The 15,720-nt window shown below is 34.2% G+C and overlaps 1 protein-coding gene across 2 annotated transcripts in view; it reads right to left on the bottom strand.

Moving 5' to 3' along the window:
- Positions 1–15,142, bottom strand: part of cpt1a2b (carnitine palmitoyltransferase 1A2b) — a 48,558-nt gene extending 33,416 nt beyond the window's left edge. The window contains exons 1-6 of one of the 2 annotated variants that reach the window (XM_051099420.1): positions 15,027–15,142; positions 12,140–12,282; positions 11,623–11,762; positions 9,244–9,415; positions 1,407–1,508; positions 1,126–1,263 (exon numbers count right to left, since the gene is read on the bottom strand). In XM_051099420.1, the coding sequence (XP_050955377.1) occupies positions 1,126–1,263; positions 1,407–1,508; positions 9,244–9,415; positions 11,623–11,762; positions 12,140–12,280 (693 nt within the window). In that variant the 5' untranslated portion in view covers positions 12,281–12,282; positions 15,027–15,142. Of the gene's footprint in view, positions 1–1,125; positions 1,264–1,406; positions 1,509–9,243; positions 9,416–11,622; positions 11,763–12,139; positions 12,283–15,026 lie in introns of those variants that run through there. The other variant, XM_051099429.1, reaches the window with a different exon arrangement.
- Positions 15,143–15,720: the final 578 nt, after the last annotated feature.

Genomic DNA, 15,720 nt, shown 5'->3' with positions numbered 1-15,720 from the left:
TTAGAGTCCAAACAACAGATGAAAACATCACAATAATCCACGAACAATCCACACATCTCTAGTTAAAAGCTGCATGTTTATAATCGCTTCAAAAGACGTTAATTGACGGACTGGAGTTGTGTGGATTGCTTGTGGATTACTGTGATATTTTTATCAACTGTTAGTACTCTCATTCTGAGTAGAGATAAATTGAGAATCACAATTTTTTGGTTTCAAATAAAGCTCATGATTCTCCTACAATTCTGAACTAAACAAAATAATAAAAACTAGAGGCTGTGACAAAATATTACTTGTCTCATTCTATTAAAATGTTTAATTAATTTAAATGAATTATTTATTTATTTTAAATGTTTGAAAAAATGATTCAGTGACTCACTTCACTATGAATGAATCGTTTTTGAATTAATGATTCAATGACATTGAAGTCATTTGTCACCACCTAGTGGTGAAACAACTTGATCAACATTGTAATCACCAAACGTTATTTGAAGCTTCAATTTCAAGTGAAAATTACATTCAAAAGATGATTTGCTCTATTTTGATCGCTGTAGGCATCAGTGTTTATATCCGAACTATAAACTTTTATCCCAGTACTTCTGTAATAATATGAATAGGCCTAATTGTAAGACAGAAATAATAATGTGTGGTTGAAAAGACCGTTTGTGAAGTAGTTTCATATACCTAAATGTGATAACTGCTCTCTCTCTGTCAGCGGCAGTGCAAATCAGATTTGAATGTTCCGATGTGACTTTGTCAAAGGTTTAATAGACACAGATGAATCACTGGCATTTAGAAATGAGATTGTGTGGGTGTTTGAATCAAGATTGCGATCTTTTAACGATTAATCGTGCAGCACCCATTCACCAGAGGATCCATTGGTGAGCAAATTAAGTCTAAGTTTCTTCAAATTTGTTCTGATGACAAAACAAACTCATCTACATCTTGAATGGCCTGAAGGTAAAGAGCAGATTTTCATTTTTGAGTGAATCTAAGATTCAAAACTAATACATTTTTATTAATGATTCATTACCAGTTGTCACATACAACTTGATTTTAATCAGCTATAGTATTGTCTGTAACCACATGTTCATGATAAATAAGTCCAAAATAGTGTTCAGAACGTACATAGTTTGTGGCCCACAGTGCTTTGAGTTTTAGGTATCTTTGCAGGCGATTACCCAGACTTTTCTCAAACTCGGCTGCTAGTCTCATCATTCGCTGAAAACCAGCCATATCTTGCAGTGGCTTCACTGACTCAAGGTACTAAAACAAACAGAACAGTTGAGATAGCATTAATGGGTACTTTGATAAAGCCTGTGCAAGAACCCCACCAGTTTTTATTAGTCATCACTTCCCAGCAATCACAGACTCTTGCACATAATTTAATTTACATTGCATTTACTCACTCTTTCCAATGTGTCTTTAATAGGAGGTACAGGAAGGTGTGGTAAAGATGTCTGATAGCTGTACAGTAATGGCTTTCTACTGGACAGCAACCTAACTAGGGTCTGACATGGAAAACAAGAGACAAAAACAGCCAAAAATAAAAATATACAGGGTAAATATACAGAGTTGAATGGTAAGGATGACCTGTCTAGTGTGAGAGTTTTTGGCCAGTTGACTGTAACGTCAGATTAAATTAAAATAATTTATTTCAGACTTTCTAGCACTCATTACTCCAGTGTCACATGATCCTTCTGAAATCATTGTAATATGCTGATCTGGTGTTTAAAGAAACATTTCAGTGTTGAAAGCAGTGTACTAATACCCCCTAGCAATGACTGTATGATTTTGAGATCCATCTTTTCACACTGAGGACAACTGAGGGACTCATACGCAACTATTACAGACAGTGGTGGGCAGTAACGAAGTAGTTGTACTTCATTACTGTACTTAAGCACATTTTTCAAGTATCTGTACTTTACTGGAGTAGTTTTATTTTGAGTAACTTTCACTTTTACTTCACTACATTCCAAAGCGTAAGATTTTACGTTTTACTTAACTAAATTTTATAAAACATATCGTTACTCTTTATAATATATCACGTGATCCGAGACGCAGAAGCGGTGTCTGATTCATGAACAAACTGATTCTTTTCGATGAGCATGTTAAATCGATTCCCGGATCGCACCAAACGATTCATTCACGAATTGGAGTGATCCGATTGCAGCTGTTCTCGAACCGACAACTCACTGATTCAAATTATCAGTTTAGAGCAGTGAGTCTCAACCTTTTTTGGGCCAGCGCCCCCCTACCCATTATCCAGGCCCCTCACCGCCCCCCGTCAAATAAATCATAGTCTAACTGTCCTTACTGAATATTAAAGTTGATTATTATTATTTTATGTTTATAATGAGGACTGATATTGTATTTACAGTAATTCAAATGTATGGAGTCATTATGATTTTTAGGAAATTATTTCAAGGATACATTGAATTGATCAAAAAAGACAGTGAAGTACTTTTTTACAGTAAATTATTTTAAAATAAGTGTAATAACATTAATTTACAGAGTTTTTGAGCATGTTGGTGGTTTTCATTGCTACAGCTTCAGTGTTGTTGAGATGCGGATATATTTTGTTGCCCCAAATTTAAAAAGACTAAATAAAAATGACATAGTGGACACTGTTATTTTGGTGAGTAAATCCCACATTTACACATAAACCCTACTTTACTATATTTCATAGATTTGGTGAGAATATTTCAATGTTTACTTAAGAAAAACTAAGTACAACCCTAATTCTAGAAAAGTTGGGACATTTTGTAAAATTATAAAATCTATGATTTGTTCATTCTATTTTACGTTTATTTAATTGACAAAAGTACAAAGAAAAGATTTCCAAAGTTTTCACTGACCAACTTAAATGTATTTTGTAAATATAAACATTTATTTATAAAATATTTATTGATTGATTGATTTGAAGTATGCATCCCACTCCAAAAGTTGGGACAGAGGCAAAATAAAAGTTAAAAGGTTATAGAATAACCACATAAACTGCTTTGAAACGCAGCAAGCAGGTGAACTGGTAATAGGTGAGGGTATCATGTTTGGCTATAAATGGAGCTTCTCAGTCTTCGCAAGCAAACCTGGATCATGGCTCAAAATTTGTTTATATTAACAAAATAAAACTAAGTTGGCCAGTGAAAACACTGGATTTTTTCTTTGTACTTAAGTCAATTAAATAAAGGCTAAAGAGAACAAATGACATATTCTTAATTTTATGGCATTTCACAAAATGCCCCAACTTTTAATTGGGGTTGCAGAAAGTTGCTATTTTAGTGCTGTCCTGATTTATATATTTGTTATAGTCAATTCAATTTCAAATCTTGTTTTGTTTTGGGTTTTTTTGTCAGTGTGTTGTGCCAGCTATAATAAGAAATGTTTCTTAAGCAACAATCAGCATAATTTCTGAAAGATCATGTGACACTGAAAGCTGTAGTAATGTACTGTAGCTTAGCACGAGAAGAATACCTAATTTTATTTATTTATTTTTTAATGTCATTGAATAGCATATGACATTCATCATATTTTTGATTTATCATTTTAAGTATCATTATCATTAGAAGCAAAAAAGGAGCAAAAAAGCCACGTGGATATAAATTAGGCTATAATTGTGAGCTTTGAATAAACTCTTTAGAAATTTGGTATTCAAACCAACCGCAGCCAATCAGCAAACAAAAAGTATTAATATTAATTTTTCTAAACAAGAAAAAACATCTCTTGCTTCATCGTGTCTAAATGCTTGCTATTGTTTTGACGCAGCAGCTGCGCTACAGAAAGTCAAGCAAACACTGAAGTACTGAAGTCGTTGCTAAGGAAATGATACACCGTCAAGTCTAGGAGCGGGAGATTTGGTGTAAACTAGCAGTGACACGTTGTGTTAAAGCACATAGATCCCATTACAATCTGTCGTTCAGTAACAACTGAGCGCGAGCGCTACAATAAACAGATGCCGCGTTCTATTTCTGCCTGCGGGATTCCACACGCCGGCGCTACCGACAAGTTGAACAATAGATATAGAAAGTGCGTTTTTACGTATCCAGTAAAGACAGCATTAGGATGTGGTACACCATTTTCTTTTGCAAGTTTCAGCTCATACATCTTTGGTGTAAACAGGGGCGGATCTAGAAATCAATTTTTAGGGTGGCAAAGGGGTGGCATGGGGTCTATGAGGGGTGGCAGCACCAAAGCAAGCCCCCATGCATAGTTTTAGGGGATTTATAGTCTGAGATACACAGCTGTGTTCACAAATATTGCATTACCATTAGGTAATCATCTATACTGTTTAAAATGAAAAATAAATAACATTTCAATATCCATCATGGAACCAAGTCAGTACACAACATAAAAAGCTTCAACAGGTTATAAATATTTCTGAGCTTGTATCACTAAAAAAGACATTAAGTTCTATTAAAAGTACATAGGCTACTTAGATGGTATAAATCATGTTTTAGTGCAAGTTTAAGAGCAAAAAAAAACGTTTGAATATCCTAACATTAGAAAGAAATACAATAATATCAAAGCACTGAAACTGGATCAGTTTTTAAAACAATGTTTGATTTTCTATTATTAACAGAGGTGGAAATGTCTGTAATCACCCACAACACACTATCAACCATGTACCCCAGCAACTGGATAGCAAGAGCCTTGCAACCACCCAGAATATTCTAGCAACCCTTTAGCAAACCTAGAACATCTGACCAAACTAGTTATGTTTTTAAACAAGACTTTAAGACAAGCCAGCATACATTTGTCTTTTAAACTTTTTAATCTAGTTATCACAGGTGTTCTTAAATGCTTACATACAATTTAAATGCACTGATAACTTTCCTGCCTGTGAACACTCACGAGATCAATAACCATATAAAACAGATACAGAACAGATGTATAAATCAGCAATTAACTTTTTGGGAAAAAAAAAAAAAAAAAAAAAAAAAAAAAAAAAAGATTTTACTACCGTAAAGTAATCTTGCAGTAAATAATAATCACTAGAAAAGTTCAAACAACAAAAAATTGTATATGAACTTAATAATAATAACCACAATAATAATAATGCACATTTTTCTGCACAAATTTCATTACAGTATGAAGTACTACAGTAGTTTCTTGGTCTTCTGACACAATACTATATCTCTAGGCAGCCATTTCTCAGTTCTGCAAAACGCAGTACACATACTGTGAAAAAATGGTTACAGATCAAAATTTGACAGTCACACATTTATAGCTGTATAACAAGTGCTACAGTTTACAGTACAATTTCCATAATCTGATGTACTCGTGTAACTTATTTTAGTTGGCACATTTTCCCGAACCATTCATTCAGTTCTCAAAACGAAGACGCATTTCTCAAAAAGTTTAACAATGAGTTAAACTATGTTAAACATTAGCAAAACTGATGACACACCAATCAGAATCTCTGCATCCTAACAACGGAGAGAGCTGAGAGACCTAACAACTGAACGAATCAACACGGGAATTTATACTTGTTAACAATCGAGAAAACTGCAATACGACTAGATTCTTACCTAACGCTGCTATCAGTTTACGTGATCGGCATCTTCTTATTGATTTCACGTTATTGTTTCGTCAGATTTGGCAAAAAGGCCTATATCCATGATGAAAGTGGAGTGAGCGGTCGGAGAATCAGATCACAAACAATGAATCTCAGACATATCCGGACTAGATTAGATTTCTCAGAGGACAAGTTAGCCCAGAAGCAGTAATTATTATTTGATTCACGAACAAATGTAAAAACAATTCGTTAATGAACTGGGCTGCGCTTTGTGTTTTGACTCAAAAAGAACCGGTTCATGAGAATCATTTGTTAATTAATGAAGCGGACTACACTGGGCGCGCTGCGTGCGCATCTAACTATCATGAACTGTTTATTGAAAGATGTGTCTTTGCCATTATTTTGCCTTAAACCGTCATCACCGCTGCCGAAAAGTAGCACATGAAACACTGATTTCATTTATATTTTATTCTGTGATAATTCTGGGGTGGCACAGCTTTTTCTTAGGGTGGCAGTTGCCACCCCGTGCCACCCCGGTAGATCCGACGGGTGTAAACTCGTCTTGACCAAACACCCCCCAGAAACAGCTCAACGCCCCCCTTTCAAAAATATTGCTTCCAGCGCCCCCTGATGCAGTCCGAACTGTCGCCCTGGGGGGCAGTACCGCCCCCGTTGAGAAACACTAGTTTAGAGCGAGTTTCCAGTGAACTGAATTCAAAAGCAAGAACCTGCAGATCTTGTGAGCGCGCACACGACTGATGCTGCGAAAAGTACGTTACTAATGTCGAATTTTAGGATTAATTATTGTAACTGAAAATCATATTTAGTTCAAAACTGTCCGTTGTTTGTGAATGAAATCTGTTGTAAAGGGTGATCTGTTTAAGCAGTGTCTCTATGTTTTAGGTCATAAAACGAAAAATGAAAATAACCCCGCTGCTGTAACGTTAGCAGTTTTATTAAAATGCTACACATTTAGCCCTATGTGACGTCTGTTTTTATATTGTTTATAAACAGCATACATTTTTATATAACTAGCGAAGTAGACAGATATGAATGTTTATTCATAACCATACTGAAAACAAGTAAATATTGTTAGCTGATGCTAACTGTCTAGCTAACAAGCTTGTTGGTGCAAAGTTGAGGTAATTTTTAGATATAAAGTCCAAATATTTTTATTCAGCCACCTAGATAGATTACATCTGAGGAAAAAAGAAAGGATGTGATGTTCAGAACATAACTACAGTAATAATCAAAGTGAGAAGTGATGGCCTCTGTCTGGGGGCATTTGGCCAGGGGTGTCAGACAAGGTTTGAGAGGGGGAAAAAATCATTATGAAAATATAACTTAAGGCCTTATCGTGTCATATATAACTGTGACGTTATGCAAAACAACAAGCTTTAAAACACTATTTCTTTGTGAAAATTAGATGGTCGAATCTGTTTTCCCTCAGGTACACTCTTAAAAATAAAGGTGCTTCACAATGCCATAGAAAAACCCTTTTTTTGGCTAAATGGTTCCATAAAGAACCTTTAACATCTGAAGAATCTTTCTGTCTCACAAAAGGTTCTTTGTGGCGAAAGTTGGTTCTTCAGATTACAAAAAGGTAAGAAAGAGATGGTTCTTTAAAGAACCTTTGACTGAATGGTTCTTTGAGGAACCAAAAATGGTTCTTCTATGGCATTGCTGTGAAAAACCTTTTGAAGCACCTTTATTTTAAGAGTGTACATCACAGTGTAAGCTTCACAGTGAACATTACTACATCACTCTCATCAACATAGCCCATATCAACAACAAAAATGTATTTTTACTCTATTTAGTGGATATTTTGGGAAAATCCCAGGTATTTTGTGCAGTAGGATTATAAAAAAATATGTGCTAATATAAAATTAAATTAATTACTCTATATAAAATTGCTAAATAAATCTATCAGTACTTTTTTACTTAAGTACATAAAAAATCAGGTACTTTTATACTTTCACTCGAGTAAAATTGAAAAAGGAGCACTTTTACTTTTACTGGAATAATATTTTATTATATGTATCTGTACTTTTACTCAAGTACCTGACTTGTGTACTTTGTCCACCACTGATTACATTAGTTTCAAACACTCACTGATGCTCCAGAATGAAAAACAACGCATGAAGAGCCTGGGGGTGAAAACTTTTGAACGTAATGAGGATGTGTATATTTTTCTTTTTGCCTAAATAACTTTTTTGTTTTTTTCATTTAGTACTGCCCTTCAGAAGCTACAGAAGATATGCAGGCGGTTACCCAGACTTTTCTCAAACTCGGCTGCAAGTCTCGTCATTCGCTGAAAACCAGCCAAGCTACAGAAGATACTTTAATGTACCCTGATCTTCAAATTCAAAAGGTTTTCAACCCCCCGGCTCTTAATGCATTGTGTTTTCTTCTGAAGCATCAGTGAGTGTTTGAACCTTCTGTAATAGTTGCATATGAGTTCCTCAGTTGTCCTGAGTGTAGAAAGATGGATCTCAAAATCATACAGTCATTGTATGATTTTGTTTAACTTTTCAGGACAAACAACTATCACTAAACAAGAAAACACAGCTGTGGATCATCCAGGTAACAACACAGTATTAAGAATCAAGTGTATGTAAACTTCTGAACAGTCATTTTTATAAATTCAGCTATTATTTTCTCTTGTGGACAATATGTAAACAGTTTATGTGAAATATCTTATTCAGGGTCAGTAGCAGTGTTGGAGAAAGTTCGTTTTAAAAGTAATGCATTACAATTTTGCGTTACTCCCTGAAAAAGTAACTTATTACATTACTTAGTTACTTTTAATGGAAAGTAATGTGTTACGTTACTTTTGCATTACTTTTTAAATCTGGGCAGGGCTTGCTTCTTTGTTTTTAATATGAAACAATTCAAATGTAAAAGCACTTTTACACCAAAAGTGAAATGAATTCACCTCGGGTTAAAAAAAAAACATTTTTGCAGGAGATCATTCTTCAGCTATTAAAAAAAAAAGAAGCACATATGTTAGTTTATCTAAAGTAATTTGTGCTTATTAGTATGGTTGAATTGCTTAATCGAAGGTCAACAGCAAAGACACTAGTTAATAAATTGGGATTAAATACATAAAGGATATTTATTTTATTTAACATATTTAATTATTGCAGGGTTGCGTCATATTCTGAGTTTGCATTTCGCTGTTTTTATTCATTTTGAGGAACACTGAATCTGTTTTTTGTGAGTGAGATGAATTAATGCATGTTCACATTTAGTCTAGAATACAGTAACATCATGTTTACTCCCAATTGCCCGACAGGAGACTTGTCAATCAATAAAGGGGGGAAAAAGTAACTGGCGTTACTTATTTGAAAAAGTAAATCAGATATTTTCTTAGAAATTCAAAAGTAATGCGCTACTTTACTAGTTACTCATAATGCGTTACCCCCAACACTGGTCAGTACTAAAAAAATATTATGCATTTTGTATGGTCCCTCTTGTTTTGGTAAAATAATTAACATTTAGCAGATTCTGCAAGGTGTATGTAAACTTTTGACTTCAACTGTATATCAAATGTCTAAATACTAATATGTAACTAAAATAGCTGTTTTATAGCTTGTGGCAGGACAAGTGAAAATGCTGGCAGGGAAAGAAAAAAATCTGAACAACTGGCCAGAAGACAAATTACTATATTGCTTTTGTTTAAAGAGCATATCTTCATAGAAATGATTGAAACATTTCTTCAAGGCACTAACCGCCCAGACTTTGGTCTTGGTAGACATGCGTCCATGTAGCTCGAACATCCATCGGTGGTATGATAGGAGAAGCTTTAGGCAGAACCTCAGTGCCAGAATGAGAGACAACCACAGCAGAGTACTGAACAGCAGCGCCGACAGCACAGTCTGACCTTGAGCACTCAACGACAGACTGACAGGAGAGAAACAAAGAGGGGAAATCTGCATACACTCACATGTTATCAATTCACACAGACTTCAAAGTTGTTACAATCCTGCAGGTTAATCTTTCGGAACAGAGAACTAAACGCTCTCTTGGCATGTCTTCCAGACAGTTTTAGTAAACATCAGCAAGTAATTCAGAATGCAGCTGCAAGATAAGTCTTCAAAATAAGTGCCCTCCAGAAGTCTTCCACTGTGCAAATAAAAGGCGTATTATAGTGTCAACCCAGAGGCACAAAACCACATTCACATACTTTTACCTTAACTGCACTCTTAAAAATAAAGGTTCCAAAAGGGTGTTTATGCAGTGATGAACCATTTAACCATTTAACTTTGAACACAGACATAAAAATGCACTATCCAGACTTGAATTTTTATAATTCATGAATGAAAACATTTTGTAATTTTAATGTACATTTTCTGTGGTAATGCAATGTTTGATTTTAAAATGCCTTTCAAAGGATGAATTTTAAGATTTTAAGTTTTTAACTGATATATAGTTTCTTATGATATCTAAAGCATGATAGGGAAAAAGGCAACATAATTTGTAACACAAAAATATGGTAAAATATCTATTTAGGAGTCTTAGATCTTTCCAACGATGTATAGTTTGTCATGATTAGATTAGGATTTATTTGTAATATGGTGAAGTAAACAGGCGTCCCACAGGGGAGGATGGGGACAGTTAAAGGGTTACTACAACCATTTAATAAACAAGAAGTTAATACTGACTATAACAATATTGTCCGATTTTGGCAACGACAATAGTCTCAAAGTCCCAGTTGAGCCACTGCGCATCTCCAAGTAAACACAAGTTTTGTTTATGAATGAACGTGCGCTTTTAAACAAATCTGAGTCAATGATTGAATTACTCATTTATAAAGACACCCTGTGTCTCATTTATAAAGACGCTCCTGATCCTGAATGAATCAGCTGTTCGAATGAATCATCTGATAAACTCAGTGACTACTGGCAGTTTTAGTTTCATTTTTAAATATCATTTCAAACCATCAATTAATTCTGTTTTTCAAAATTGTTAAATTAGTACATTATTCTTACATTGTTATGGATTGTTATAAATAGAAACATATATGAATATGAACATTGTTACGGATATAAAACATCCACATCACTTCTAAGCCTCAACAAACGTATGTAAATATACCCACAGGTCACTTTTATGTTTTTCTGTGCCACCTCTGTACTGCAAATTAATTTTGTTACTATTGATTTCTTTTGAATGTTAACTTCTAATTCTACCTGCTCTTATTTGATTGTTAAAATTAGAAATTAAAAAAAAAAAAAAAAAACATATACATATACATTTTTGAATTTGAAATAAAATATGACATACTTTTAGTAAAATAAGGGCATTACAAAAGTTAAAGAAATTAAAAATTTATTTCTCCCTCGTGTTTGATCATTTGATTCACATGTCTCTCATCTCCCTCATTTAGTTCCTCTTTAGTTGAGTATTTGAGCATTCTGTTCAGTTTCCCGGTGCTGAATGTCTATATCCTGTAGTCTCTGTGTTTTTTTCTGCTTAATTTCCTGCCTGCCTTTGTATTCCCTTGGTTTGTTTATTAAAAGACCGCTTTTGAGTGTTCGCTTACATTTCCTCACTCCTTTCCTCTGAAATTGTGACAATAACACTAGCTACCTCTACCTCTATTTCTATTAGCCATCTATCTATTTTTCCTCCTAAAGAACAATGAGTTTAAATAGAGAAATACTTGAGAAATTTGCATCTTATAGAGTTTAATATAAGACGTCTAACGTGTCACAAACTGTGCACAGATTTACCAAGACAACACACTATAAGCGAATACATTAAATATTTTTTCTATGCTATTACCATTTATTTTACAGTTCCATACTCTTGCTGTAACAATGGTCTTATATGTTAGTTCTCCTAAAAAAATAAAATAGGAAATAATCATTAATTAGCTAGGAGAAACCGTTAACAATTAAACAATGAATAAGCACTGCAATAATTGTGAATAAAGACTTTTGTATTATCGTAGCTTACAAAGGGAGTTGTTTATTATGAATACTTTATCCATTTGGCAAGTGTTCATCATAGGAAAAAGTGCTTAATTTCTCCAGCTTAAATTTTACCATGCAACCATTTAGAAGAAGTCCACAAGAAGTCTGTTGAAGGGTAAAAGGAAATGTTACCTGAGGGGCAGATGATCCCGAATCTTAGCAATGAGGCCCATAGATGGATCGGACTGCATGTACATAGTGGCCAGGATTGCTATGACAACAAAAAGCCAAGAGGAGGGACTAGCTGGGTATACACCTTTAATGATTCTGTTCTGTCCGATGAGAAAGTAAAAAGAATTAATGCAACCTTTGTACAAACACATGCATCACACAATTGGGCTACATCACAGAAAGGCTATTGAACAAAACATTTTAATCCAAAATGCTAAAGCAGAAGTTACCAAAGATTTTATGGATTTTAACACTTAAAAATAATGCAAACTGCAGTAAGTGAAGAATGCATCATTTAAGCAACTTGATTTCACTTCAGAACAAACGTTCTATATTTATTTTTCAGTGTTTTTATGCATACTTCTAACATTCCTACATTATTTTAACCCATTTATATAAAAAAAGGAAAAACAAAAACTCACAAGTGCACAGAATTACATGATTTATGTTTTTTTTCACACTCAATTGAGTCACTGACCTTAATCCTGCTGATCCGTTTCTTCCAGGATCGCAGGCCGGAGAGGTAGATTTGATTGAGGGCTTGGTAGGACAGATGCAGGTCGATCCCCTCAGGAGAGATGGTGAACTGAAACGCTACTGCCTGATGAGCCTCTGCCATCACTACAGACAGAAACAACAGCATTAGTCTCAGCATTAAACAACTCAGTGGATCACTGAAATGTAGAAAGCAGTGTATGTTATGTCACATACTAATGGGATATGGTTTCGATATACACAAAACAAATATGTGACACTGGACCACAAAACTAGGCATAAAGTAGCATGGGTATATTTGTAGCAATAGCCAAAAATACATTGTATGGATCAAAATGATCGATTTTTCTTTTGTGCCAAAAATCATTTGGATTTTAAGATATGTTCCATGAAGATATTATGTCAATTTCCTACCGCAAATATATCAAAACATAATTTTTGATTAGTAATATGCATTGCTAAAAACTTCATTTGGACAACTTTAAAGGCGATTTTCTCAATATTTTTATTTTTTTTTTTTTTTGCACCCTCAGATGCCAACAATTATGCCAGAACTGTTTCACCTAAAGCTAATGTTGCAAACCCAAGAGGGACCGAATGAAATCTGACAATATTAGGAAACTGCAGTCAGTATACCAGTGACATCTAGTAAACAAATGTAAAAGTGCTAGTTGTGGCAGTTCGAGGGAAACTTCATGAACTTATAAGTCTACAACTAAGACATCAATGCCCTCTAGTGGTGTATTCTATATAACACAACCCTTGACATTTGCTATATAGCTATTTACCGAATAAATACTATCATTATGAAAGTCTTTTGGTCACATGTGTGTCTATGTATATAAATGCCATAACATTAAAAAAAAAAAAAAAGAGAGAGAATCATGGTAAACCTGATCAACAGGACCGAACTGAACATGCAACTCAGTTTAACATGAAAATGATGTGGTCACACCAAGCTGGAGTGAGCAGGTTATACAAAGTAAGCAGTTAAGCTGCGTGTAAATAAAGGTTTATTGCATTGCCTTCTCTCACTCATAATTAACAAATGATGAAGTAAAACATTAATAAAAACTTTTCCTCCAAAATGGAGCATTTTTCAGTTTTCAAACACATAGTGTTTATTGAGAATGTTTCTTATGAGTATAAAAAGCACAACAGCATTTATTCTGATATTTAATAAGAATAGAGGAGAAAACACAAAGCCACCCACACAAACATACGCCCACTTTTATGAAGCACTGAACTTACCTGGAAGAGTTTCATTGTTATACATTACAATGAACCTTAACCCAAATATGCCAACCACAAAAAGTCTGCAGTATTTTTTAATTGCCAGCTGTGAAAAAGTCTTGGCAAAAGGCAAGACATTTTATTCTATTCCACAAATGTTTACATTTATACAATAATTTCAGAATTTATGGACATGACAGTAAAAAAATGACTCCTCTGTGAAAATGTATGTGTTGGGAAGGTTACTTTGAAAATGTGATAGGATTACAAGTAATAAGTAGTGTAACTGTATCAATTACTTTATTAAAGTAACTGATTTGATTACATTTTAGTTACTTTTCTAAATGTCCAACAAATGTTTTCAACTGTTATTGATTTAAAAACTTTTAAAGCACAGCTACCACAAAATGAGATTTTACCACTTTTTACTGCAAGATCGTTCTGAGGTTAAATACAGATTTAAAATCATAACACGATATAGTTTAACAGCTACGATGTTTCTGAAGTCAATAGCTTTGCATAGCTATAACAGGAAACACTGGCATCTTGGGAAAAGAAAAACAGTTAATTTAAAAAAATAAAGCATATACACAAAACCAAATAGCTAGGAAATAAAAGAGTTATCAAATACGCATGTGTCCTCTTCTGTGTCCTAAACTCCTGAAACATTGGGGTCTCATATTTTAAAGCAGTCAATGCAATTTGGGAAAGAAATCAATAAAATCTGTATGTATGTGACAATGTTCAGATGTAACCCCCCCTTTGAAATTGTTATTATTTTCATCACTAAACTGTAATTTAATTGCACATTTTTCTCAGTAACTGTAACAGATTACAGATACATCTGTTATGCAAATAAATTAGGTTTCTATGTAACTAGTTACTCCCCAACAATCCAAACAAATACTAGTAAGAGGTTATTTCTAAAAGTACACATAGTTGAAAAAAACGACAAACTGAGCGGGAAAAGAGAAGCAGAGACAGACACATTTGTCCACCATTATTGCATAGGCTGGCAATGGAGATAAAGACTCGGGTTTTGTTAATCGTTAAACATGAATTTCATGAGAAACGTGATAAAAGATTATGAGAAAGAGGTGAATGCTGTTAAACTGGTAAAACGTGGTAGTAAAACGAAACTCGAATAGTCTACGCCTAATCTTTAACCGCGACTAAGCGCGACTGGCAGCAGCTAAATGGACTGTCCGACTTTGCCCTCTAAGGGAAACACGAGACCACTCGGGGATGCCGTGACGCAATGTTTGGCTGTGCCGTCATTTTTTAAATTATGATGTGAACCTGAAATGTCCTGAAGAAAAAGGTATTAAGAAAATAAGTTTCTTAATTTGTGTTCGTTTGGGCTACTGTTATTTAGTGGCTACAGTTTAAATTTCGCAAAATAAGTTTTTAAACAACGAAAACAAGGAAACAACACAGCAGTCATTAAAGTTGCTTCATACTGTTACACCTTCCCACCCCCTTCAACAATCCAGAATATTCCTGAACGCTGTAGTCACAGTGACACGACACAACATGCTTGATAATTATCGGTTTTAAATAAACGAGCCCTTCAAACCAAAATACACTTGTATTTTCGTTCTTATGCAAAATAGCTATGATATATCTGAAAATCATACCTGTACGTTTGAACGGTACTTCGGGAACAAGCAAAACTGAATGCAGTTTTTGACAGATGTAAACTTTAGGTTCTCCACCCCTTCACTTCCAAACAGCAAAACACAAGCTACCTGAGTTAACCCGCCTCTGCCTCTCTCATTTACATACGTGATGGCGTCACGCGGCACGCACGATGAGCAGTATTCTCGAGTATAAAAGATTTATGACTTAATTTATGACATAATTTCCTCTGCCAGCGAGGATTTTTAACTCTGTCATAGGCTTTGTCTCTAAGTTAAAGCACACATTTGTTTTAATAAGAGAAAACAATTATGCTACTTTTATTAAATTGAGATTGCTTACTTCAAAAATACAAAATCAATAGCTACATAATATACCCGTTCTTGTCTTAGGACATCTTTGATAAACATTTTTGATCCACTAAATGTAAGTATTACTTGAATTTGTGGACAGTATTTACTGCTACACATTTATTTTCTCAATGCAGTCATTCACATTCAGAATTTGTTAGCGTACATCTTGAAGAATCTGCAAAATGTTAATTATTTAACCAAATCATCGTACAAAATACATGTTATTTTTATTTAGTACTTACCTGAATAAGATATTTCACATAAAAGATGTTTATAGCTCAAATAATAGTTAAATTTATAAAAATGACCCTGTTCAAAAGTTTACACACACTTGATTCTT

The sequence above is a fragment of the Labeo rohita genome, chromosome 3 (genome assembly GCF_022985175.1).
Source record: "Labeo rohita strain BAU-BD-2019 chromosome 3, IGBB_LRoh.1.0, whole genome shotgun sequence".
Lineage (NCBI taxonomy): Eukaryota > Metazoa > Chordata > Actinopteri > Cypriniformes > Cyprinidae > Labeo > Labeo rohita.
Note: the sequence above shows the minus strand (reverse complement) of the source record. Positions and strands in the feature narration are given on the sequence as shown.